Source organism: Vigna umbellata, chromosome 1 (assembly GCF_029865625.1).
Source record: "Vigna umbellata cultivar VRB3 chromosome 1, Vumbellata_1.0, whole genome shotgun sequence".
Taxonomy (NCBI): domain Eukaryota; kingdom Viridiplantae; phylum Streptophyta; class Magnoliopsida; order Fabales; family Fabaceae; genus Vigna; species Vigna umbellata.
This window is the reverse complement of record NC_142165.1, coordinates 96,000,485-96,023,982: the sequence shown is the minus strand read 5'-3', so window position 1 is coordinate 96,023,982 and position 23,498 is coordinate 96,000,485. Positions and strand designations below refer to the sequence as shown.

The 23,498-nt window shown below is 32.4% G+C and overlaps 2 protein-coding genes, 1 long non-coding RNA gene and 1 other non-coding gene across 10 annotated transcripts; 2 read left to right on the top strand and 2 right to left on the bottom strand.

Annotated features, from left to right (window-relative positions):
• Positions 1-5,702: 5,702 nt before the first annotated feature.
• LOC148206918 (uncharacterized) lies at positions 5,703-9,045 on the top strand. 3 transcript variants are annotated; one of them, XR_015783787.1, is made up of 2 exons: positions 5,703-6,042; positions 7,963-9,045. It is a non-coding gene; the product is annotated as an uncharacterized LOC148206918 (long non-coding RNA). The 3 variants fall into 3 exon arrangements; XR_015783789.1 differs by lacking the exon at positions 5,703-6,042 and adding an exon at positions 6,090-6,314; XR_015783788.1 differs by lacking the exon at positions 5,703-6,042 and adding an exon at positions 7,251-7,779.
• LOC124848986 (uncharacterized) lies at positions 7,467-8,084 on the bottom strand. The gene is made up of 2 exons (XR_015783790.1): positions 7,946-8,084; positions 7,467-7,881 (listed from the first exon to the last, which is right to left on the bottom strand). It is a non-coding gene; the product is annotated as an uncharacterized LOC124848986 (transcript).
• A 2,560-nt stretch (positions 9,046-11,605) lies between the features above and the next one.
• Positions 11,606-13,693, top strand: LOC124848985 (uncharacterized). Of its 5 annotated transcripts, none has more exons than XM_088104923.1 (4): positions 11,606-11,830; positions 12,119-12,233; positions 12,329-12,442; positions 12,543-13,693. In XM_088104923.1, exons 2-4 carry the CDS (start codon positions 12,198-12,200, stop codon positions 13,467-13,469), a joined length of 1,077 nt encoding a protein of 358 aa, XP_087961049.1. In that variant the 5' UTR covers positions 11,606-11,830; positions 12,119-12,197; the 3' UTR covers positions 13,470-13,693. The 5 variants fall into 5 exon arrangements, with proteins under 5 accessions (XP_087961049.1, XP_087961047.1, XP_047182773.2 ...); XM_088104921.1 differs by having other exon boundaries at positions 11,606-11,923; XM_047326817.2 differs by lacking the exon at positions 11,606-11,830 and adding an exon at positions 11,908-12,023.
• A 5,699-nt stretch (positions 13,694-19,392) lies between these two features.
• Positions 19,393-23,290, bottom strand: LOC124821060 (E3 ubiquitin-protein ligase At1g12760-like). Its single transcript, XM_047292870.2, has 5 exons — positions 22,554-23,290; positions 21,587-21,706; positions 21,290-21,422; positions 20,181-20,345; positions 19,393-19,799 (listed from the first exon to the last, which is right to left on the bottom strand). Exons 1-5 carry the CDS (start codon positions 23,096-23,098, stop codon positions 19,626-19,628), a joined length of 1,137 nt encoding a protein of 378 aa, XP_047148826.1. The 5' UTR covers positions 23,099-23,290; the 3' UTR covers positions 19,393-19,625.
• Positions 23,291-23,498: the final 208 nt, after the last annotated feature.

The window sequence follows — 23,498 nt, the reverse complement described above, 5'->3', positions numbered from 1 at the left end:
TACGCTATTTTCATCTCATATTATTTTATGTCATTTTTTTCTTCAAAATAATAAAAAGATTAAACATACTTCCTAATTTTGCTATTACTTATTTTTCAAATAAGAGAGTGCAAAAAATTATGTAAATGGTGATTATGTCACAACCTTAATTGTTCTGCATCTTTCTGGATGTTTGATTTAACAAATGGCTTCTTTTCTGCTTTAGGGTACTGAAATCAGCATTATTTGATTCCATATTTTAGGATAGTATCACCCGTAAGTTATTATCATCAAAATCAGATGTTTGTTTGCAGCAAATTGCGCAACAGCCTCAATTATGAGTATATTTTTCCTTTGAAAATTGAAAATCATCGGAAAATGATGGGATATATAATCAAAACGGTATTTCTCAAACAAAATAATCATAGTCTCCTTGTCCACGAGGAAAACTTGGGTCATTCTAGGTTCTTTTTGAAATTTGGAACGGGGGCAAAAACTACAATATGAACCACAGAAAAACAATAATGCTTATTTTTGAATCCAAACTTAGATAAAACATTGATGAGCTCGGTCATGAATGAAGATCAAACCGTACTCCGACATATGTCCAGCTGAATCACAGTTGCATTGTCTTATATATTTTATTTGGTTACAATCATAGAAATGCTAGAACAATCAATCAATTTCGTTCAGAAAGTCGATAGCACGGTAAAGATGTAGGACATGTTTTCCGATCCATCAAACTAGTCATCATGACAAAACCTTAACATTTGTCTTTTCAGGTTGTCCGCATATAATTGTCAAGCGATACTGTTTTGCTTGGATTGGGGAAAATTATGTGTGCATATACACGATGGTTACACATGCATGAACCATCATACACAGAAGATATCTCCTTTTATTATTTCATTGTTAATATCTGGGACAACCAAATCTACATCGGCATTGCAGGGATATGCAGTGCACAGTACACAACACCCGTACTTATTATTAGTGAATTTCCATACACTACTGAGATTCATCCACCTCCGTTTTGGGGTTGATTCAGCTCCAAATATATAGTAAAGGAGATAAAGGAAACCAGTAAATAATCATTATAACTATGCATTTCTATAGCAATATGACATTTTAGTTCAAGCAACTAATAATTTGCTTTAATTATTGAGAACTACTTTAACTACTATCTAGGAAGTTGAAAAAATCTAGCTACCTAGGTACTTGTTAGGTTATATAGCAATTAAATCTGCTACAATCCAAGCTTGTCAATTACTTTGAAGAGGAGAGGAAGCCATAATAATAATGATAATAAAAAAAATAAAAATAAAAATAGTGAATGTTGATGTTGTCATGTGAAGATTGAGGTTGAGCAAGGTTGATATAAAGTTGTTCCTGACATAAAGGAGAAATATTTCCAAAAATGAGGGAACCGTTTTCCATGTCTATCTAGGCAGGAAGAAGAAAAGGAAAATATGGAATGGAATGAGGAAGATTGTTGAATCAATCATTTAACCAATCAGGTAAAAAAGGAAGCTAGTTTTGGAAAGTATAGGAAAGTTCTGATCCTGCTAAACTAAAACGCTTGTAGAGTCACACCATGTGAGGTTATTGTGGAGCACCCTTTAATTCCATTATTGGACTTTGCCACTATCTGCTCTTCGGATGCTTAATTACCAATTTCATCACGAAAGAGATCAACTCAACTTCTTGTTACGGCCACGTACATTATGACCAATTCTATTATTTCTTCGTTTTCTTATATTATTCATCTTACATAATAGGAGCATGGGGCAGAAGAACATGAGAAACAACTTAAAGCATCTCCTTCACTTTGCCCTATTAATCTTACCTCAAATTATATACTATACTTTTCCCCATTCATTATCAGATATCAGCTACTTTCTATCCATATCATCTCGATTTCACAATTCCTTCATCTGCCCAATCTTTCATTATATTCATTAGATGAATGAAAAAGTTTATTACAAGAAATATATAATACTAATTACTGTTTTCTTACAAACATTACTCATTCATAAAGATTCTAAATATGTTCACCAATATAACATCATTATTAATTAAATCGTCATGGTATAATTTTTTTTGTCCCCATGTTACTTATTATTTTTCAATGGGACATTGTGGACTGGTCTCATATAAACTTATTAGTTTTGACTAAATTTGGAAATGATACAATAATGGCTCATGCAATTCTACTTCCTATTCTCAAGATGTTATTCCTAATTACAAGGTTTTGAAAAGAAAAATTCAGTATTTGATTAAAAAACACTTGCAAAGTTTATTATGGAAAAAAAATCTTGATATAGTTCTTAGCTCTACATAATATATTATAAGTAAAGTTGAAATTTGGCACATTTAAAAAAAAACAAGAAAAACTTTATAAAAGTTTCTTTAGAAAATCTTTCAACACTCCATTTATAACATATTTAAATTGTTTGAAGAAGGAATTTGCTTCTAGTCTTGCTTGTTACATGCGAAAAGTTGGTGTGTCAAAGGGTAGATATATGTGTATGGATTCCAAAAAGTTTTCAAGAAAGTGATTAACCATTTAAGAACCAATATGATCTGGGGACTGAACTTCAGCTTTTAAAATTTGTTTTACAAGTGTTTCTGCAACTCAAGAAGATAATGTGATATTTTGACAATGGTTATTCAAGGGTCATCATTCTTTCTTGGTTATTCAAGGCTGATTGAAGTCTAGAGAATATAGTCATAAATGCTCAAATTGCCTTGTGTGGGAACACAAGTCTCCGCAATGGCGCCAAAAACTTGTTAACTTTTTAACAAGTATACCAAATCGTTCCAAGTAATACAATGAATAAGTAAAAGTATCGTCTCCAAGGGACTTGTGCAACACATGACAATTCTTCCTTTTATAACTCAATTAGACATCAAAATGCACAAAACAACACAAGAAACTATTTTTGGTATTTTATCAAACAATTGGTGTGCAAGGAATTTATATTTAAAAGAAACTTCGTTGGAATTGGGTTTCATGAATCATATGAATATAAAACTCTGTTCAATATTTCATTACTTCATTCAAACATTCACATCAAGGCATACTAGTCATAATCCCTTAGCAACTAGTTTTAAATTAATATATTAAAATGATAATCCCTTAGTCAATTTAACATACAATTTGCATTAAGTCCGATGTTAAGAATGATATTGAGTCTATCCCTAGATCCCAATCACTTAAGTGTTATATCTACGTTCATGTTCAAAGTTACTTTCTAGTAATCAAATACATTCAAATAACATTATATTTTCATACAATGATAATAAATTCAAGAAAGAGCATATGAACGAACAACAATATATTGAGCACGAAAATTAAATCACAGTGAGCTCATTACATCCAATCCCAACGAAAGAGAAATTTAACTACTCCTAGTCATCTAAAACGTACACATTTGAAGCAATCCCTTGCAACAATGGTGTTTTGATGTCTTGAAGTAGTCTCCGGAAGTTCCTGAGATGTTTTCGTTTCTTTATTTTGTCCAGAACTTAAGAATGTTTTTGTCTTTCTGTCACGTCTTTTAAAGCCACTTAACTTCATTAATTCGCTCAGCGCAGATGTACTGGTACGCTATGCGAATTTTCTTAACTGCTGCACTTTAACTGATGTTATTCGCTCAGCGCACAGGTACTAGTGCGCTATGTGAATTTCCTTCTTCTGGCGAATTTTGGCTTTCGCTTTGCGAAAATTGGCTGACAGAGTCTAAATAATATACCATTTCCTGTACAATATTTTACATAACAATCTACTACCTATTACAACTTTTCAATGAGCAACAACATGAATAATTACAGGATTGAGCTCATTTATAAGTATAAAAACAACTCTTTTTCACACTTATCAAAATAGTATAAATAATTCAAATGTAATCTTGAAACATGTTTGACATGTAAAAAAAATTTAGTACAACTAGGTTACGAGGAATACATTTATTCATTTTTAAAATTTAGACTAAAATGTATCAAAGTTTGAAATAAAAACGAATTCTAATTTTGTATCAAAATTTATAGATTAAAAATATATTTAACCTGATTTTAGTGGATATGTTTTAAGTTCATTCTCTTGCCTTGTTTGATCAAATTTCAAATTTAGTGATTTTAGTTGACTAAAAGCTATTTGAATTAGCTAACATGAACTTGATCCCAAGCCAACTAAAATATTTTCACATTGTTTTAATCAACTTCCTTGATTTTAATTTACTAAAAAAGACATATTAACTTCTCTTTTAATTTTTCTAATGCATTTAATTGACTAAACCTATATTTTAATTAACAAAAATCTCAATAGTGGAAAATAACTTGGAAAATGGTTATTTTTCATTTGTCTTTTTCTTAATTGAAAACATTTAACTTGAAAAACTCACTGGGTCTATCGAAGGAGGTTTGCCGAGATATACAAACACCAATGAGATTTGAATCCAACTACATAAATGATTGACACCACTCTCTATTCAAAAACCTCAAGGCAATGGATTAACGAGTCTTTTATCTTCATATAATGCTATACTTTTTCATTTCCACCAACGTGAGACTTAGATTCGGACTTGGATTTCCAATAGAATTTTGTTCTAGACTTCTTCATACCATTTTTAATTTGAAGGTATTTGAAATAAGATTTACTTTCTTTGGAGGGTTAATATTTGACAGTTTTTTTTAGTTGGATTATATTTTATATCTTGAGCTACTTTAAATTTTATTAGGTATTTTTTTACATTGTTTAGTTATCCTAATTGAATTTGATGATGAATGTATTGGAAAGTTGATATTATAGTTAATCTAGTGTTTGTGTTGAAGTTTTGATGTTTTATATTTTGTAAGCTTCATTTCTTGATCATGATTAGTTTTTTTGCTAAATTGTCTTTTAAGAAGTTTTCAGAACTTTCTTTTAAATGTTAAGTTAATTTTAGTTGATTAAAAATTTTAATCAACTAAAATGTTTTTTATTTTGCTGAGTTTAAGGGCTAAAACATTCAATCGTTTAAATCTTTACTGTAGTTTATTAAAATCACTTAAATTTTAAAGAATGAAATTCTGCTATTTTAACAGGTTAAAATGTAATCTTAATAGGTTAAAAATATAATACGTACAACGTTATGTTTCATATTCTTTTAAATATAAATTAACTAAAAGTTCAACATATATGAAATCTTTCAAAATATTTTGAGACTTGCATTTTAAGAAACATTTTATTGGAGTTTCGGTATAATAATCATGGAATCACGATCATAGATTAATCAACTTACATTGAAGACTATTGTACCAGAGGGGACCGGACGTCCGCATAACCCCGACGGGCCAATCACGCTACCCTTCTACTCGCCATTTGGAGGGACCGGGCATCGAACAGGCCGGACGACCTCATGTCCATAATTACGCAACCTTGTCGTTTGTCATCCGGATACACAACAACTCATACGAGGCCGGCGGGTTATACCGCCAACTAACCAGACAGCCGACGGGTCGGAAGGCCAAACTTCGGGAGACTGGCCGACCACATCGTTAATTAATCAGGTTTAAGGTAAGTAGTGGTTAAAAGCTATTTGGCTGATTTTGGGCGGTGATTAACTTTTCACTAATCCCAAGCCCATAGCAAAAACTATAAATACAGATCCAGGATGAGTGGTAGAGGAGGACATTTACTGTACATTTATTACTGTTCTATCGAGAAAAAGAGAAGAGAAAGACATGGAGCCATTGGATAACTCAGCCCCTAAGACCGAAAAAACTATCAATATTTCCTTTCTTCATGGTTTCAGCTGAAATTTATCTGGCTAATCTTGTTGCATATTTTTTTTTTCTCTCTTAAGTTTTATTATTCTTGAATAGGGTTGTTAAGAGTTCCATAAGAGATGGTAAGAGATCTTGTAAGGTTAAATTTTGCATGAATATAGATATCCGGTAACAATGGAAGATTCTTGAACTGGCACTTATGTTCAGTGTGTTTTCAATCGACAATGGAAGTCATTCTCTCCTTGGTGGCAAAGGCGATAAAGGAAGTTTACCACTTATCCCACTAATAAAGCGGTGAGTTCCTTTGTCTTTTTTTGTTTGTGTTTGTGATAGTGGGAAGGTGTATATCTGTTAATCATCAAAATATGAATGCACGAGTTTCTGCACTTCTTGGTGGGTTACTTCATATGGTCCTTTTCCTCTGTGTCTTTTTGTTAATTTTTTATGTTATGTCACCTGTATGATTGGTCTGGCTGAAAGATCAATGGATTTTAAGTTTTGCCTAAATTTTAGGTATCTAATTGCACGTCTTTCATGATCAAGGATTGTAGTTTTCTTCTTGAAATGTATGTTTGTACTTTTCTATCTGTTTTTACTTCCTTTGATGTTTTCTGTTTTCTTCTATTATGTCTATCAAATCTGAGATGGTAGAATGCTAACACAGTTGCCAGTTATTCAGCTTTATCTTTAATTGTAAATATATTTCATAGCAAGTGATTAATAATATTTAGATTTAATTACAAACAGGCAGAATAGGATTAGGGCGATCCAATTTGCCTTCTACATTATTATTTGGTTAAAGTATCTGTGACTATTAGTGTAGATTAGCTTGTGATCAGAGGAGTAATTAGAGTTGGAGATATATATTATTATGTCTCCTTCATTGCTAAACACATGAGTTTTAGTTACTGGAAATCACACGGCTACTTTGAGAATAGAAGTGAAAACCTAATTCTTCAAGAAAATCAAGATCAGCAAGGTCTAGGAAACCCCTATCAACGAGTTCAAACGACAGATCCAGTTGTGGGTTTGATTTTGACCCTAAGGTTTTAAAACTAATTCTATGAAATTACTCCCTCAGTTTTTCGTCATCAATTATCCCTCTTCCCTTGTCTCTTTTTGTTTTTGCTTTTGCTTCCATTCCTATAGCAATATAAAGCTTTCAGAAAGGTACTGACGGTTCAAAATTATGCATTCAGCGGCAACATGGCATTTATGCTTAGAGAAGGTTGAGTGTGATGGTGATGACTCTGTATGCATCATGGATTTTCTATCTTATGATCGTTGTGTTGCCCGTTAGTTGCAGAATCCTTCCAATTTTTTTGGCTGTTGAAACTTTCATATGGTTGATCAGCACATTTTTTTTCAGTGACTCATCGTTTCGAGTTTATGTCAACCAGCATGATTTTTCAACGTGGGATTCTGTTTACAATCTTAGATGGGATTGATTTGCAACATGCTTCTGCTTTCCCCGGGGCAACATGGTCCATCGTAGTAAGCAAAATACTGAAAATTACCTTCAGTTACTTGAAAGATTATTAAGATAACCTGTATCTGCCTCACATTTATTATCATTTGAGCCACTGATTGTATATGTTTATGATAGATAGTCAGGGAGTTGAAATTGAAACATTGTTTATCCAGTGGCACGTTTAGGGTGAAAAATGTTAATAGATTAGTGAGTTTTGTATATCATACATGTAACAGAAAACAAAAAATTAAAAATAAAAATTGAGTACTATATCCCTGCCTCAACAGGGCAGAATCTTGTGGAATTTGAGAGACCTCTGATTCTGAAATGCCATAACTTCCCTTTAGAATACAACAAATTCTCATCACACAAGAACTCCCATGAAAACCATTTCTCTATGATACGATCTACATCATGTACTATTACATCTGATGTATTCCCTGCTCTTGCCAGTACACTAGTGGTGTAAATGGACCCCATTCTGCCTGGTGATTCTGGTGAATCCCCAATGGGTCCATCTACCACCATGACATCCCAGTTCTTTTCATACACCTGTAATGGTAAGTTTTTCAATGCAAGCTTGCATTTTGATTTTTGAAGGAGTCTAGGATTTGGTACACATGCAGCCGGGTTCTGCCTTGCGTGCTTGAGCAGTTTGTAACCTGCTTTTGTTGGCATGTTAGACTCAAATCTGTATATTTCAGTGTTGTTGGAGTTTATTCTTACCTTGCTTATTTTATCAGGGTCATCATCAAGAAAGATGGTGCTACCAGCAGCATTCATGTTTGAGAGGGTGAGGTACTGGGGTTGAAATCCAAATATAAGAAGGTTGCATGGGGATTTAAGAGCAACGAGATCTGAAAGAACTCTGAATTCTTTCTCGGTCAGGGTGGTTGTGGTGTTGGGAGTATGTGATGCAATTTTGTTGCAGGTGGACAAAGGTTAAGAAGAACAATTGTGTTGAGGAGCTGGAAACAAAGCAGATATCCCAGTTGAAAAAGGTGAAGTCTTGACATTGAGGCTCAGAAGTCTGAGGACTGATATGATTGAAAGGATCAAAACAAGGATGGGGATGACTTTCTTTTTGGTAAGATTCATCCCTTTCCTTCCTTGCCAGTATTTGTGAACACAGAAAATATGATTTTCTTGTGCTCGAGATGTGAGTGAAGGAGAAAATTGAACCAGAGGTGATAGGAGAGGACGAAAATGAAGTACATCAGGGGGCATCTTAATTTTTTTGAATGCTCCTTTACTCTCTCCTTTGAAAAAACTGCTGTTACATTACATCCTTCTCATAGTGTTGTGAGATTTTGGTGATAATAACTGTTCATGGTGGTCCTTTTCATATTGTTGAGTAGGGAGGAAGAGATGGCTTTGCTTCTGTTATAAGTGTCCTCTTTCTTTTCATCCAGCTGCTGTTAGCTACCTAATTGTTGGGGTTGCAGGTTAAGCGTTAAGCTTAGAAATTTAGCTACATGTCTCATTTAGAAAGAAAGTTCATTTCAATCATTTGTTAGGGTGCTGACATGCGTCCTTTAAGTTTGGTTTGTGGTAATGTTTTCTTTTTGGATGCTTGTTTGGTGATCTTGAGTAAGCTTTAAGATGGCTAGCCTGGTTGGTGAGGGGTCTCTGTTGAGAATTTCAGCACTTATGACTAAGGAGCTTTTCTCATTTCATATGAAATGATTTGAGGTTTGTGATGGGGAGCAATGATTGATTCCTATTTACACTTCTCTTTCTGATTTTGGATTTTTCACTTACAAACTTAATGCTCAACTTGTGGAGTTTCTTATTAAGATTTTCGATACAATGAACTTTATATTCAAGATTCTTCCTGTTATTAGATTTTTTCATTTATATTGTATTTAAGTGAGCTCATTCGTATTATATTGATTTAAGTGAGTCATTAAGATAAACTATCGATTCTTATAACATAGATGATTTTTTTTAAAATATTATTAAAAAAACATAATACTAATAAAATATTAAAAAATGAAAAGTTAATAATAGAAGAGCCCCGTCTGGAGCCTCAACATTTCCTTCGGATTCATTGAATTATGCACTTACACACAATAATTCAGTCACTTGTTTTTTGTTTGTCTTATATTAAACATAGGAGTTGGCATCTATAAACGGCCAAATCACCTCTGTCTGACTTAATAAAGATCATAAATATTTATATATTGGGGTTGAAATTTTTATGTTTTCTTAATAATTTAGAAAGATTATTGCTGGTATATTCTGAAGTGAGAAACTCTTCCGATGAAGACGAAATTGCCCCTAACAATAACATATTACTTTGCCGGAAAACAAAAATAGCGTTCTTTCTGGATTGTGCGCGCAACATTTAGCGCGAGACCAGGAATACTTTAATAATTTTCCCTTTCAATTTTCAATTCAACATTATACAAGTGTTTTTTTTTCATATCACAAAATCATAACAATATTGGCTTTCCTTTGGTGAAGATTCTAAATAACTATTAGATTATAGTCTTATTAGTTTCCCACCCTAGTTCTATTATTAAGTTAGGTAGAATTTTAGAATGCAGATTTGTGATTATAAAAGAAAGGTGTATAATTTAAATTTATAAAAATATTACTAAATATGATGGTTTAAGTAAAACTAATATTTTTTTTTCTAATGTAAGTTGGGAAGTGTGTTGTTTTTTAGTATAATATGTTCACAAATATGGTCTTAAAAATGTTAAATATGTTAACCCTACTCGATTCTATGAAATAAGGTTGAAGCCCTTTTTTTGCGTAGGAACGAAAATCCTAACCCAGCTCGTTCTTTTAGTTGAGTTAGGTTTGCCTACTAACTTAATTTTTTATAAAAGGGTATTTAATAATTTTACTTGTCTTAACGTTTGTCTAAATTATAATAATATGCAATTAAGAAAAGAGAAAAAATTATAAAACTAGTAAATATTTATGAGATATCATGAATGACATAAATTTAAATGTCGTATAAGAAAAATAAAATAAAAAATTGATAGATTAAAGAGTTTAGAAACAATACTAATTCAATTCAACCCACGTTTAGTTAATAGGTCAAATTATATAAGTTGGTTGAAATGTAAAACTCAACCTAGTCTATTCAACAAAATTATTTGAATCTACATATTAAATAATAGCATGTTTGAAGATGAAAAATGATATTTTTGACACTCTTTGTTTTTGGATATAATTTGATAACCTTATTATAATAGTATAATAATATAATATTTAAAATTATCTTGTTAATTTAAACATTTATATTGTCATATTATTATAACTTTCTACAAAGTAAATTATATATAAAATGAAATTTTAAAAATATCATTATTCTTTGAAGATATATGACTTTAATATTAAAACATTGTTTCGTGAGAAGCAAAAAATGCTTGCTTTTACTTGAGTATCTCTTTGGTAGGATGAGAACAACATTTATAATAATTAGCAAAATGGTATTTTTATTTGGAGGACGAAAAATTAAATGATTTAGCCAAACTCATCAAATGAAATAATGGTAGTCTTAATGAAATTAAAAAAAAAAGTGTAGCTCAATCCTAGTTTAGCACACAAAAAGTTTAAAAAAAAAAATCAAAACTACATTGTTATAGCCCTCTTTTTTTATTGAGTTCGACTATGTTAATGATTAAAGTTTATTGAAGGCATGTTCACAAAAACATATATTAGTTAAATACCGTTGAGTAGTTTCTTACATGTTTCCAAATACATTATAATATACTCACATAAAAAAAATTAATTTAATGTGAAAGCAATATTTTAATGTTTAGATGGACACAGGAGAGGTATTAAATGCAAATAGAAATTTGAGATTTCTCTTTCAAAAATTGTCTTATTGCCCAAACTACACATTTTCATATGATTTTCTTTCGTTTTTTTCTTGCAACTCGTCAAATGGCTCTTTCATTCCTAGCAAAGCATGAAGACAGAGTAGCACAATTTTCAAAGGTGTTAGTTTCATCACAAGAATCAACTGTGAACAACTGTTGAAAAAGTGATAATGGTTTTACTGTTAACAATAATCTCTAGAATCTTACTTTTATGTTGAATTTGATCTCATTGTGCTTGTAGTTGCAGACCAAATTTCTTTCCCACTCAATTCCGTTCAGGTTTTTTTGCCGGGATTTCATCTTAATGTCTAGCAGAAAGTTACTACAGAGTCTCTTTCAAGTACCTAACAGTTAACCAATTTTCCCAGTAATTAAGGAAAATTATAACAGTAACTCTGATATAATGCTTAGCAAAAAGATTCATTGACACAGTTTCCTTGGAATCACACATGACATGAGGCCATGGTTTTGTTGAAATTCTCCCATTATTGTGAAATGGTCATTTTCCATCGAAAATATAAAATTCCCATTGTGACGTTGCTCTACCAATAAACACAGATGGTGATGCTGTTGCCATTGGAAAGCCTCACCTAAAAACTCTCACTCATAACGTGTTCTTTACCTCAATTGATGGAGCTAAGAATCAAAGCGAGGTTGAAATTTTAATCAAACCCATAATAAAAAAGTATTATAACGGAGAATCCTTTGCAATCCATGCTTACAGCAATAGGAGATGCCACCACAAGTTCATCATCACCTACTATCCTAGAGGGTTGCTATTGTCCTTGTCGGCTTAATCATTTTCTTTTACTTTGTTTAATATTTTATCATTAGATTCACATCTTCAACAAGAAATGTCATATTAGTGAGTTTCGCTGGACCAGGTCCTCCTTTCAAATACGCTTTTTTCTTCATATTTTTTTCCCTTATTCTTCATTTTGAAGCTGCCTTCTTTTTTGTCCATGGTATCCCAATTCTAATTAGGACTCGTTAGTCACTACCCTTAAACAGGTTTTCAATTAGTTTAACTTTATAACTTTATGTTGTCCAATTTTGCTAGGGGAAGAAACTAAAGTGGTATTTGCACACTGAAAAATAACTACTACCTTTTGCTTCTTTAAGGAGTGAAAAATATTGCCATGGGAACAAACAGGGAGGATCATGGAGGATCTGGGGTAAAGTGATCAACATTCATGGCTTATGCAGTTTATGTTTCTTGTTGATTTTATTTCAATTGCAAAAGCTTGAATAATCCTATACCTTATGTCAGGTAACTTATCAGGAAATGGCAGAAGATGAAGCCAAGGACATTCAGAATGTTTTTGTAGGACCTATACACAAATTAATAGCAGAGAATCCCAAGTCAAACAGTTTGGTTATAAAGGTAAGTAGCAAACTCTCACTTTAGTTGTTTCTGGTACAGACATATGATGCTATATATTCCATGGAAAATTAAGCAGTGGGCATAATTTGTACAAAAACAGAAACCACATGTGGTGATTCCTCCTCATATCATAGCAGAAGCCATATCAACGATCCGTGATATTGACATTAGATGGTCGGGTCCAATAACACTGAAAGAAATGGAATATGTTGAACAGTATGTGTTGGCAAAGTACCCTGAATATGCTGGCCTGATTGAAGGGGATGGGAATGGCATAGACATGTCTAGCTTTATTATCAATGAGGAACCTTCAGAATCTATGTCAGATGACAGGAAAAAGTCACCAAGAGGGACCTTCAGAGAACCTTTATTTGGTAGTAATCTCCCTGAAATGGATAGGACCCAGTTGGAGCCATCAAGATTACTGGATATTCTCACAAAAAAATCCTCCTTTCCAGGAAGTTTCATTTCAATCCCAGAAATCCAAGCCCAAAACAAGGTTTTGAAGCATTGTGGGTTGCCTGATGAAGAGTACCTGGTTCTCTTCACTCCAAGTTACAAGGATGCAATGATGTTGGTGGGGGAGAGCTACCCTTTTGTGAGGGGAAACTATTACATGACAATTCTCAGGGAAGAGGAAGACTATATCAGGGAATTTGCTTCTTTTAAGGAATCCAAGGTGATTCTGGCACCCAAAACTTGGCTGGATTTGAGGATAAGAGGGTCACAGCTTAGTAAAAATTTTAGGAGGAAGTGTAAGGTTAGCCTGAAAGGCTTATTTGCATATGAAGCAGATGTGAATGGGACTAATCACTGGGTCTCAGAGGCTCATAGGAACTACTGGCATGTTCTGCTTGATGCCTCTGCATTGGTGCTGGGAAAGGACAGGTTTTGCCTTGGCCTTCACAGGCCTGATTTCTTAGTCTGTTGTCTTGATAACACTCATTCCAATCCTTCAAAAATCACTTGCCTCTTAGTCAGAAAGAAATCTTTTGACACCTCCACTGCTTCTTCTCAGGCCAATTGATGGGTGAGAATGAGTACTCCTTTGAACTGCATTGTCTTAACTTGTATCAAGAACTCGGTTTAACAGTAAATTTTCCTTGAGTATTCTGTAGATTGAATAAAACTTTTGACACATACAGAGAAAACCCCTTATGACTGGTTCATATGTAATTCGGTATCTGTATTCGTCATTCATTACTGATCATTTGGGCGGTTTGTATTTTACTACAAGGAGAAATTCTGATCCGTGCTTGGTTTTTGTGGCCGAACCATAATAGTTAATCTCTTTTAAAGAATTAAAGAGTTTTATTCGCTACTATTTTAGCTTATGGGAAAGTATTCAGGTGCTCAAATCAAATCTTATGAAACTGAGAAAATACTGATTTAATTACCAGCACGAAGATCTACTAACTTAAAAAAATGGAGATGCAATAACATTACATCCAAGTTTTTTTTATAGAAAATGCTGATGCATGAATGTGTCATACTGCAGTCTCAAACAATAAAACATGAGAACAAAGAAAATTGATATATTCAAATATTTGACTTTTTATACAATAAAATAATAAGATTTTTATACAACACATCTCTTATATATTTCATATATTCAAAACAATTTTTAGGTATTACTGTCAAGATAAAATTGTTGGAAAAAAAGTTTTCAAATTCAAAATTGAGAAAATTCTAGTGACAGTGTAGGAAAAATATAAATGTTTTGTTAGAAAAGATATGTAAATCCCAAGATCTTAATAAAGATGTCAAGATTGTAGATGATGAAATAAAGGATGAAGTACTTCTTACAACATCATATGTTACAACCAATAAATCTACAAAAAGTTGGACTATAGATAGTGATTGTATAAACCATATGACTCATGATGAAACACTTTTCAAATAGCTCAATATCAAATATTTCTAAAGGAAGAATTGGAAATAAAAAACAATTTTGTTGTAAAAGGTACAAGAACAATTGTTGTTAAAAACTCATTTAGGCATCCAATTACTTTAATATGTCTTATTTGTTTATAATATTACTTAAAATTTGTTACATGCTCAAATATTAGAGAAAGGTTATAAGGTTTCTTTTGAAAACAAACTTTGTGCGATCAAAGATACTAACAATTTAGAAGTATTCAAAGTTCACATTAAAAACAAATGTTTTACTTTGGATTCAATGAAGGAGGAATTGAGTACAAATGAAAAGGATATAAAAAAAATTATCAAAATGAAAAGATAAATATCTCTTAAGAAAGTTTGATGTCCAAGTTGAAAAAGTATATGAAGATCCACATTCTAACTTTTAAAGATCAAATGTTATGATCTTGGAATCCACAATAGGCAAAGAAGATAACGATGATAAATGAAGAAATATAATGAAGAATGTCAAATTTATTAATTCACTAAAGTCCCACAATGAGAAATATGAAGAAGAAAACAACAACAAAAAAGTACTATGAAAATAAATAGTTGTTTTTTGAGTTGTAACCACAACCCAGTAGATCTCTTGGGTGCATGAGGGATTTGGGTAGTTGTATTGCAAGGTTTGTAATTTTTGTTAGAAAAATTGTGCAAGAAGAATTTACAGTTTTGTCCATAAAAAATTGCATGAGAAGAGTATGTGTGTCTTTAAATTTTTGCTCTTATTTGTGTGTGCTTCCACTTGAAGAGATTCTTTTACTATTGTATGATTCCCAGTAGTGGTATGGAAGAGGAGTTAGTGTATATGTGGTTGAGTCTGACTTGTCTAAGGTGATGTTGGTGATAAATTCTCGTTGAGTATCAATGAGTTGTGAGCAACAATGATGTAGAAGTTGTTTATAATGAATCTAATGTACAAGGTGGTAAGGGTTGATGACAAAAAAATATTGTCATCATCAATGACTCCTTGCATATGCTTGGTTTTTATGGCCAAACCATTTTTCTACAATAGTTAATCCCTCTTGAAGAATTAAAGAATTTTAGTCGCTACTATTTTAGCTTGTGGAAAAGTATTTAGGTGCTCAAATAAAATCTTATGAAACTGAGAAAAAACTGATTTAAATACCAGCACGAAGATCTACTAACTTAAAAAAATGGAGATGCAATGACATTACATCCAAGTTTTTTACGAAATATGCAAGAATGTGTCGTTGTGCAATCTCAAACAATAAAACATGAGAACAAAGAAATTTGATATATTGCAAATATTTGACTTTTTATTACATTTTGCTCTCTATATATAAAATACATTAATAAAATAAAATAATAATATTTTTATAAACATATTTCTTATATATTTTATATATTGAAACAAATGGTTAGGTATTGCTATAAAAATAAAATTGTTGGGAAAAAAGTTTTCAAATTCAAAACTCATTGAGAAAATTCTAGTAACGTGAGAAAAATGTAAATTATTTACTGTTTTGTTGGAAAAGATATACAAATCCCAAGATCCTAAAAAAAATGTCAAGATTATAGAGGATGAATTAAAGGATGAAGTACTTCTTACGACATTATGTGTTACAACCAACAAATCTACAAAAGGTTGGATTACAAATAGTGGTTGTACAAACCATATGACTCAAAATGAAGCACTTTTCAAATAGCTCAACCGATCAAATATTTCCAAAGTAAAAATTTGAAATAAAGAATAATTTGTTGTAAAAGATACAAGAAGAATTGTTGTTAAAATTCATTTAGGCATCAAATTAGTTTTTTTATGTCTGATATATTCCTAATATTACTTAAAATTTGTTAAATGTTCTTCAAATATCATAAAAAGGTTATAAGATTTCTTTTGAAAACAAACTTTGTGTAATCAAATATGCTAACAACATAGAAGTATTCAAAGTTCACATTAAAGATAAATGTTTTACTTTGAATTTGATGAAGGAGGAATTGACTACAAATGAAAAGGATATGAAATAATGATCAAAATGAAAAGATAAATATCTCTTAACGAAGTTTCATGTCCAAGTCGAAAAAGTATATGGAGACTGACATTCTAACTTTCATCAAAGGTCTAATGTCATTATCATGGAATCCACAATAGACAAAGAAGATAACGATGGTAAAAGAAGAAATATAATGAAGAATGTCTAATTTATTGATTCACCAAAGTCCCACAATGAGTAATATGAAGAAGAAAACAACAAAAAATAAGTACTATAAAAATAAAGAGGTTGTTTTTTTGAGTTGTAACCACAACCCAATAAATCTCTTGGATGCATGAGGGATTTGGGTAGTTGTGTGTCATTGCAAGGCTTGTAATTTTTGTTAAAAAATTGTGCAAGAAGGATTTGCAGTTTTGTCCGTAAAAAACAGCATGAGAAGAGTATAAGTGCTTTTAAATTTTTGCTCTTATTTGTGTGTGCTTCCACTTGAAGAGATTATTTTACTATTGTATGATTCTCAATGTGGTATGGAAGAGGAGCAGTTAGGCATGTTGACCATAACCAACTTTACATGTTGCATCTTTAGATAAAGATTATCTTTATCATTCTTTTTGTGTTATAACTTTGTTAATGTATGTGTGGTTGAATCTGGCTTGTCTAAGGTGGTGTAGATGATGAATTCTCCTCGAGTATCAATGAGTTGTCAACAACAATGACGTGGAAGTTGTCAATAATGAATCTAATATACAAGGCAGTAAGGGTTGATGACAAGAAACTATTGTTGCCATCATTGACTCCTTGTAGATCACTAGTGCCAAGAGAAATTCAAGCAAATATGTTAGTAACATGTTAGATATTTGTAGTAGAGCATGTAATACTTTTAATGGGGATAAATTGGTTTTTTAGTGTGTTCACCAAAGCCTCACATTGAGTTATATGAAGAAGAGAGTAGCAAAAAAAAGTACTAAAGTACTATAAAAATAAAGAATTGTATTTAAAGTTATCATCACAACCTAATAAGTCTCTTGGATGTATGAGAGACTTGGTAGTTATATGTCATTGGAAAATTTTCAATTTTTGTTAAAAAAACTTTATCATAATAATATGTAATTTTGCTTAAAAAAATTGTATAAAGGTTTGCAATTTTTTCTCTTATTTGTGTTTTCAACCTAAACAAACTCACGGTGATAAGTCAAAGAAAAGTAAAGATGACGTCAAATGATCGTGTCCTTTATGTCTTAAAAATAATATAAAAATATGACAAATGATTAAAAAATATAAAGAATATATATATAGAGATTAATTAATGTATGAGTTTTATAAATTAATAAACAATTAATTAATTAAAATTATAACTTATTTATGTACTCTATATATTAGAAATAATTTAACACTATAGTTTTCAAAATAGTTGGTGCTCAATCTCACATAATTTGTTTATTTTATTTTAAAACTTAAATTTTAATATTAAAAATACTAATAATTAAGATAAACTTGCATTACGATATAAATATCTATCATATATCTAATTTATAATTTGTTTTAAAAATATTTATTTTTGTAAATTAATGATAATTTGTTTTTAATTTTTTACCAATATAAAGAAGCATCCATCTTGTGTATTGCACAAAATACATACAAGGACATTCCAAAAACATATATGTGGGTTTTTATTTTAAAATGTATTTTACAAATTAAGTTTTAAGAAGTAACAATCCAATAAATTTTTAATATGTATTCAAATTTAACGGTATAATATGAAAACATAAGTGTTTTCTAAATTAGGTGAGAAGTACTTCCTATTAAAATAAATTTGCAGCCACCCACACGTTATCACTAGTTTTCAACTACTTCCCATCATATAACCACACACACACACTTCTCATTTAATAAGTTCAATAAATATACCACCAGCACAGTACACATAATTTAATACAGTTTCATAGACAAAAGAAAATCCTTTCAACTAAAATTTTGAGTTATATGAACGTATGAAATAAATCATAATAAAAATACATTTATTTAAATATCTATACAATATTAAATTCATACTTGAATGAAGAATATATTACATTTTACATTTTGTTATTTTAAACATTTTACAAGCAATAATAATTAAAAATATTATTTTTAAATATACAGTTATGGTTATATATATATATATATATATATAATGTTTAATTACATTGACACTCATGTATCGATATTTAGGTATTTTTGTGCCGTTACATGGCTGGTATATTTATTGAACTTCTGTTAAAATGAAGAACAATCAAAGTTTAAGTCAATATAGTCAACATTATTACTTAAAAAATTCACAAGACATTTTTTAATTGAAAATTTTAATATTTTATATTTATAACTAGCATTTATCACAGTAAAAAAATCATTATATAAAAAGTGTCTGGTTATAATTTTCACATACAAAATTATGAAATCTCTTCATTCAAAAAGCTTTTTTATTTAAATCATAACATAATAAATTTACACGACGTATGGTTGACTAAAATTTCATTTTCTTGTAGAACACTAGATTTAATATTTTCTTCACGAACATAAAATGTACCACACATGTACATATTCGAAACTCGTAATAGACATATAACCACCCATCATTATCAATAATAAAAACTGATGTCAAAACCTAAACCCTTCGAATTTCTCCCAGAATGTTTGTGTAAGAAACATTATGAACCATATTTGGAATGTGTAAAACTACAACCAAGCCACCAATATCAGATGAACGCAAAACCATAATTCGAACTTCTGAACTGTAGTGATTCAGCAAAAACAGGAGCTGCAAATTTTCAAAGACCAAAAGTTCTTCCTCAGATTCAGCTTTGTAGTCACACATTATTTGGTCTTGCTCTTCAGCAATAGAACCAGCAACCAATCGAGATAGTGGTAAATAATCTAACACTTGCAACAGTCTCAATTTGAATTCAGAAAATCAGTGACTAAGAAGGTGGTAGGTTGAACCTACCGTTATCAAATGGTACACCTAGACATACTTATGTTTATAAAAGACAGTATACTCTCAAAGAACGGTGATGATAAAAAATATTCAAAAAATGACAACCAAACTGCCTCGAGATGATTATTTACTGTATACAATGAGCAGATGTACATAACCAGAAAGAAGCCACTCAAAACGAAGAATAATCGAAACAACTATCACTACGAGAGTATGCAGCAGCAGCAACTACAATAAAGGCCTGTATTGGATTATATGAACAAGTTGTGCCTAATATACTGTAAACCAAAAGATATGCAATTTCCCCAGCAGGCTGCTAGAACTTTTCTGACTAAACTTCGTCTTGACCGTGACCGGTACTTTTCAAGATATTGTACTTGCACAGGGGGCAAGTAGCATTGATATGCAGCCATTTGTCCACACAGGAACAGTGAAAATGGTGGCCACAAGGAAGTTGCCTAAGTTCAACGCCATCATCATAAGCAGAAAGACAGATGCAACATTCCTACAGTTTGCAAACCAAAATTTTTCAGATTAGCCGCACAACAGAGGGTGCAATCAGTTTTTCTAAAGCAAATTATCAATCTCATCAAAATTATCTACCATTTTCTGGAACCATTTTGTCGAATTCCTTCCAACATAAAATTAGATTGAAAAGCAAGGCCAAAAAGGAAGAGATGGAAGGCGGAATAAATACATAACGGATTCTCCATTCTGGGAATGTGTTCAAAAAACGACTCTGTGCTATGGCTTATAATAAGGCCATTGTTTTGGAACAAACATGGATTTCCCTTTGAAATATATTGAAAAAGACAGACAGAGCAAAAAGAATACGACGGAAAGGGAGAAAAAGGCCAAGCCAACACAACAAAAATGAGCAGCATACCGCATCCTCGTCAGAAAGAACATGTTCAATGGGAGAATCAGTATCGCATTCAGTCATTATTCCTCCAGCAGTTCCTTGTGTATTCCCAGCAAGTTTCTCATTAATTTCGGTTCTCTGGAACTTGAACTTTGACAATTGCTCAATATCCTCTTTTGATGCCCCTTCCTGCTTTTTTTAATCCCGGACAAATGAGAAAAAAGAGATTAGACATGAAACAGTACAATTACTAGATAACTAGATTACAACAATTATCACAATTAAATACTCAAGAATCAATAAAATATTCACAATGAACCAAGCTGTAGGAAAGTAATCATATGACAAGTTTTACTCCTCACAAATCCTAAAAGGCCAACAATGTCAACCTGGATGAAGCATACAAATCACAGGATAAAATGTTATCTAAAAAACAAAAATATACAGGACGTGCCAAACTTAGTAAAAGAGACAAAAATTAGTGTCTAGAAGATCAGGTAAGAGACACAACTGAGTCAAACAGTGCTTCTGGTTTGCTACGGGTGAGAACTCCCTCAGAAAGTCAAATAGCATTATCCAGCTCAAAATACAATGGGCTAGCCTAGGTTATTCACCTTAAACAGTAGAACAAACACAGTTCTTCCTTTGTAACAATTCATGGAACTCAGTAAATAGAAGGCATAATAAATCAATCTTCATGTGTCGCAATCATATTCCATTCCAAATTTCTGCTAAGAATCTTATACACTACAAGTCCTATTAAAGTCCCACCAAAACTAGCAACAGTAATGAAAATTAAAAATTTCACATATTTTGTCCGCACAAGACAGTTTTTCCTTCACATCCAACACCGTTTGATCTACAAAAAATAGATCCTAGAAGCTAGCATATGTGTCTCTTTCTACCAAATAGAAAATCTATATGTATTCTATGTGCATCCTTCAATTTCATTTAGCTTCAATAAATTCAAAAACTCAAACATTTGGAGCCATAAATATCACTAATTTTCTTTAAAGACTCGGTAGATAAATGTTGATAAGTAGAGGGAAATTTAAGGACATGAACACTTGAGGTGATAGATTCGTACATCCATACCAACTCAAACAAGAACCAGTAATGACACCATGATGTACCTGGTCTGCAACTGCATACAGGAGTGCAATGATACATGGAAGACAACAGCAAACAGCTATACCAATGATGCATGCTAGTGCAATGCAGAAAACGACAAAGAAAACATCAAAACCCAGGAAGGCTATACATAACCTGCAAAGCAAGTAGAATTTGTCAAAGGTAATCAACCAAAATAACTGTAGGTTTTCCAAAAAGGAAAATAAATTACACATAAATACAATAACAGAAGTATGAACAAGTTGCACAAGCACACGAGTCAGATACAAGACAAGAGAGAGAGGGAGAGAGAAACAAACCAGTAAAGCAGAGGAGAATGTTGGACCAGAGCTTCACTGTCAGCTGATATCCAATAGAATCCAACAACCCACCAAATGAATGAAAACATTGTGTTGGCTGACTCCAAATGCTTGGCCATACTGTTTGAGGAAACAACATAAAAACTCATAACATTAAATAATAAAAATGATGAATGAATTAATAATTGATGGTACTATTTCCCGATCTAAATAAATATTGGACATGTTGTATTATTTTTCCAAGCTTACCTTCTGATTATTTTGAAGAGATGGCAAAAAGAAATGGGAAAATGGGAAAACAAACTGCAACAAACTGACCCACATATAACCTTGCTGGAAATTATATCAGGCGAATAGAGAATTTTTCCCTAATCATCCATCATTTAGATTTCCAGACTTAGCCACCATACTGCTGTGCTCAAACATAATGTGTTACTAATTTGTCTGTACATAAAACATACACATTTCCACCCGTTTAAAGAGAGTGGATAGAAAAAAACTTTAGTATCTAACAATTCAGACAATTATTAGATGAGAGAGCCTTTTTTATCACCTATTCCTACAAAGTTACATCATTCGTTTCACACTCACTCAAACCAATTTGAGTGAGATTTTAGATCCAAGAGTATTACAAAAAGTCGGAAAATCAGAGCATTTGATATATTTTGAACTGACAAAATTCTTTTTTAACTAAGCAACTGAGAAACCCAAAATCTCCCCGCGGTTTCCTGAAGCGTGAACTGAAGGTTTGGCAGAGTTTTCAATTAAACCACGTATATCATGAAACTTAAATTAGTTAAACGACTTTCAGTTACATCATTAGTAAACAATTAAAAGCATACTGGTTCCTTAAATTCATTTGGCAAACACAATTCATTATAAGTCCAGCGCTATAGTAATAAATGCATATGAAATGAAAAAAGAAGAGAAAAGTACTCATATAGTAATAAATGCATTAGAAATTTACCTTATAGTATCGTCCTCGAGCTGCGGCAACGACACGTAGTGTCCAGAGCCTTCCATCGAAGCCGAACTCAAATCCCCGCTGCCGCCAACAGCAACGGCGGCGCTGGACTGTTCACGGCGACGCTGGCGCCTCCGGTACTCAACGCACACGCACCCGACGTGAAGAACGCACTGCATAGCGTAGCCTACAATCCAACACCGCAGGGGCATATTCGGATTCTCGTTGCGACTAAGAATCAAGACGGTGGCGGCCGCGGCGACGAACGCGAAGTTCCAAAGAATATCCAAGACTACGACGGGCTTCGAATAGGCCCAATCGCTCTGTCTTTCTTCCAATTGCTCCGCCGCCGCCTCCCGCACCACCATCGACGGCTCGCGCATCAGTCGGCGTCCGCTCGCCTGCCGAAGGAAGCGCGCCGCCTCGCGTAGGCTGGGGCGGCGGAGGAGACGGCGGCCGGAGTTAGAGTCATCGGAAGAGGCGCCGAGGAACGGCGTGGGATCGGCGCCTTCCTCGGAAAAATGGTTAGGTGACCTTGTCGTGGCCATGTGAGGCGCTTTAGGACATCTGAATCTGAATCTACCTGAGACAGTGCAGAAGAACAAGGGATTCCAGAAATCGACGATTCAGCGGGGGTGAATATGGAAATACCTATTATCTGAAATCGAAATTAAATGACTATTATTTTTCTCAGAGTTCAATGTCTATGAGATATCACAACGGTGCCGTTTTTATCTTCGTCACGCGCATTCGTCTTTTACCCGCTTAAACAGATCAAGTTCGGGTTTTATTTCTTTTTTACGAGGGAATTTCTTGAAACTTCTCAAGTCTCAAATGTCGGCGTCCTTTTATTTAATTAATGGATGAATAAGGCAGTTATTTGGTAGAAGAGAAGAGTTAAAATAGAAAATTAAATAAATAAAGATATTTAATAATTAGAAAATTCTA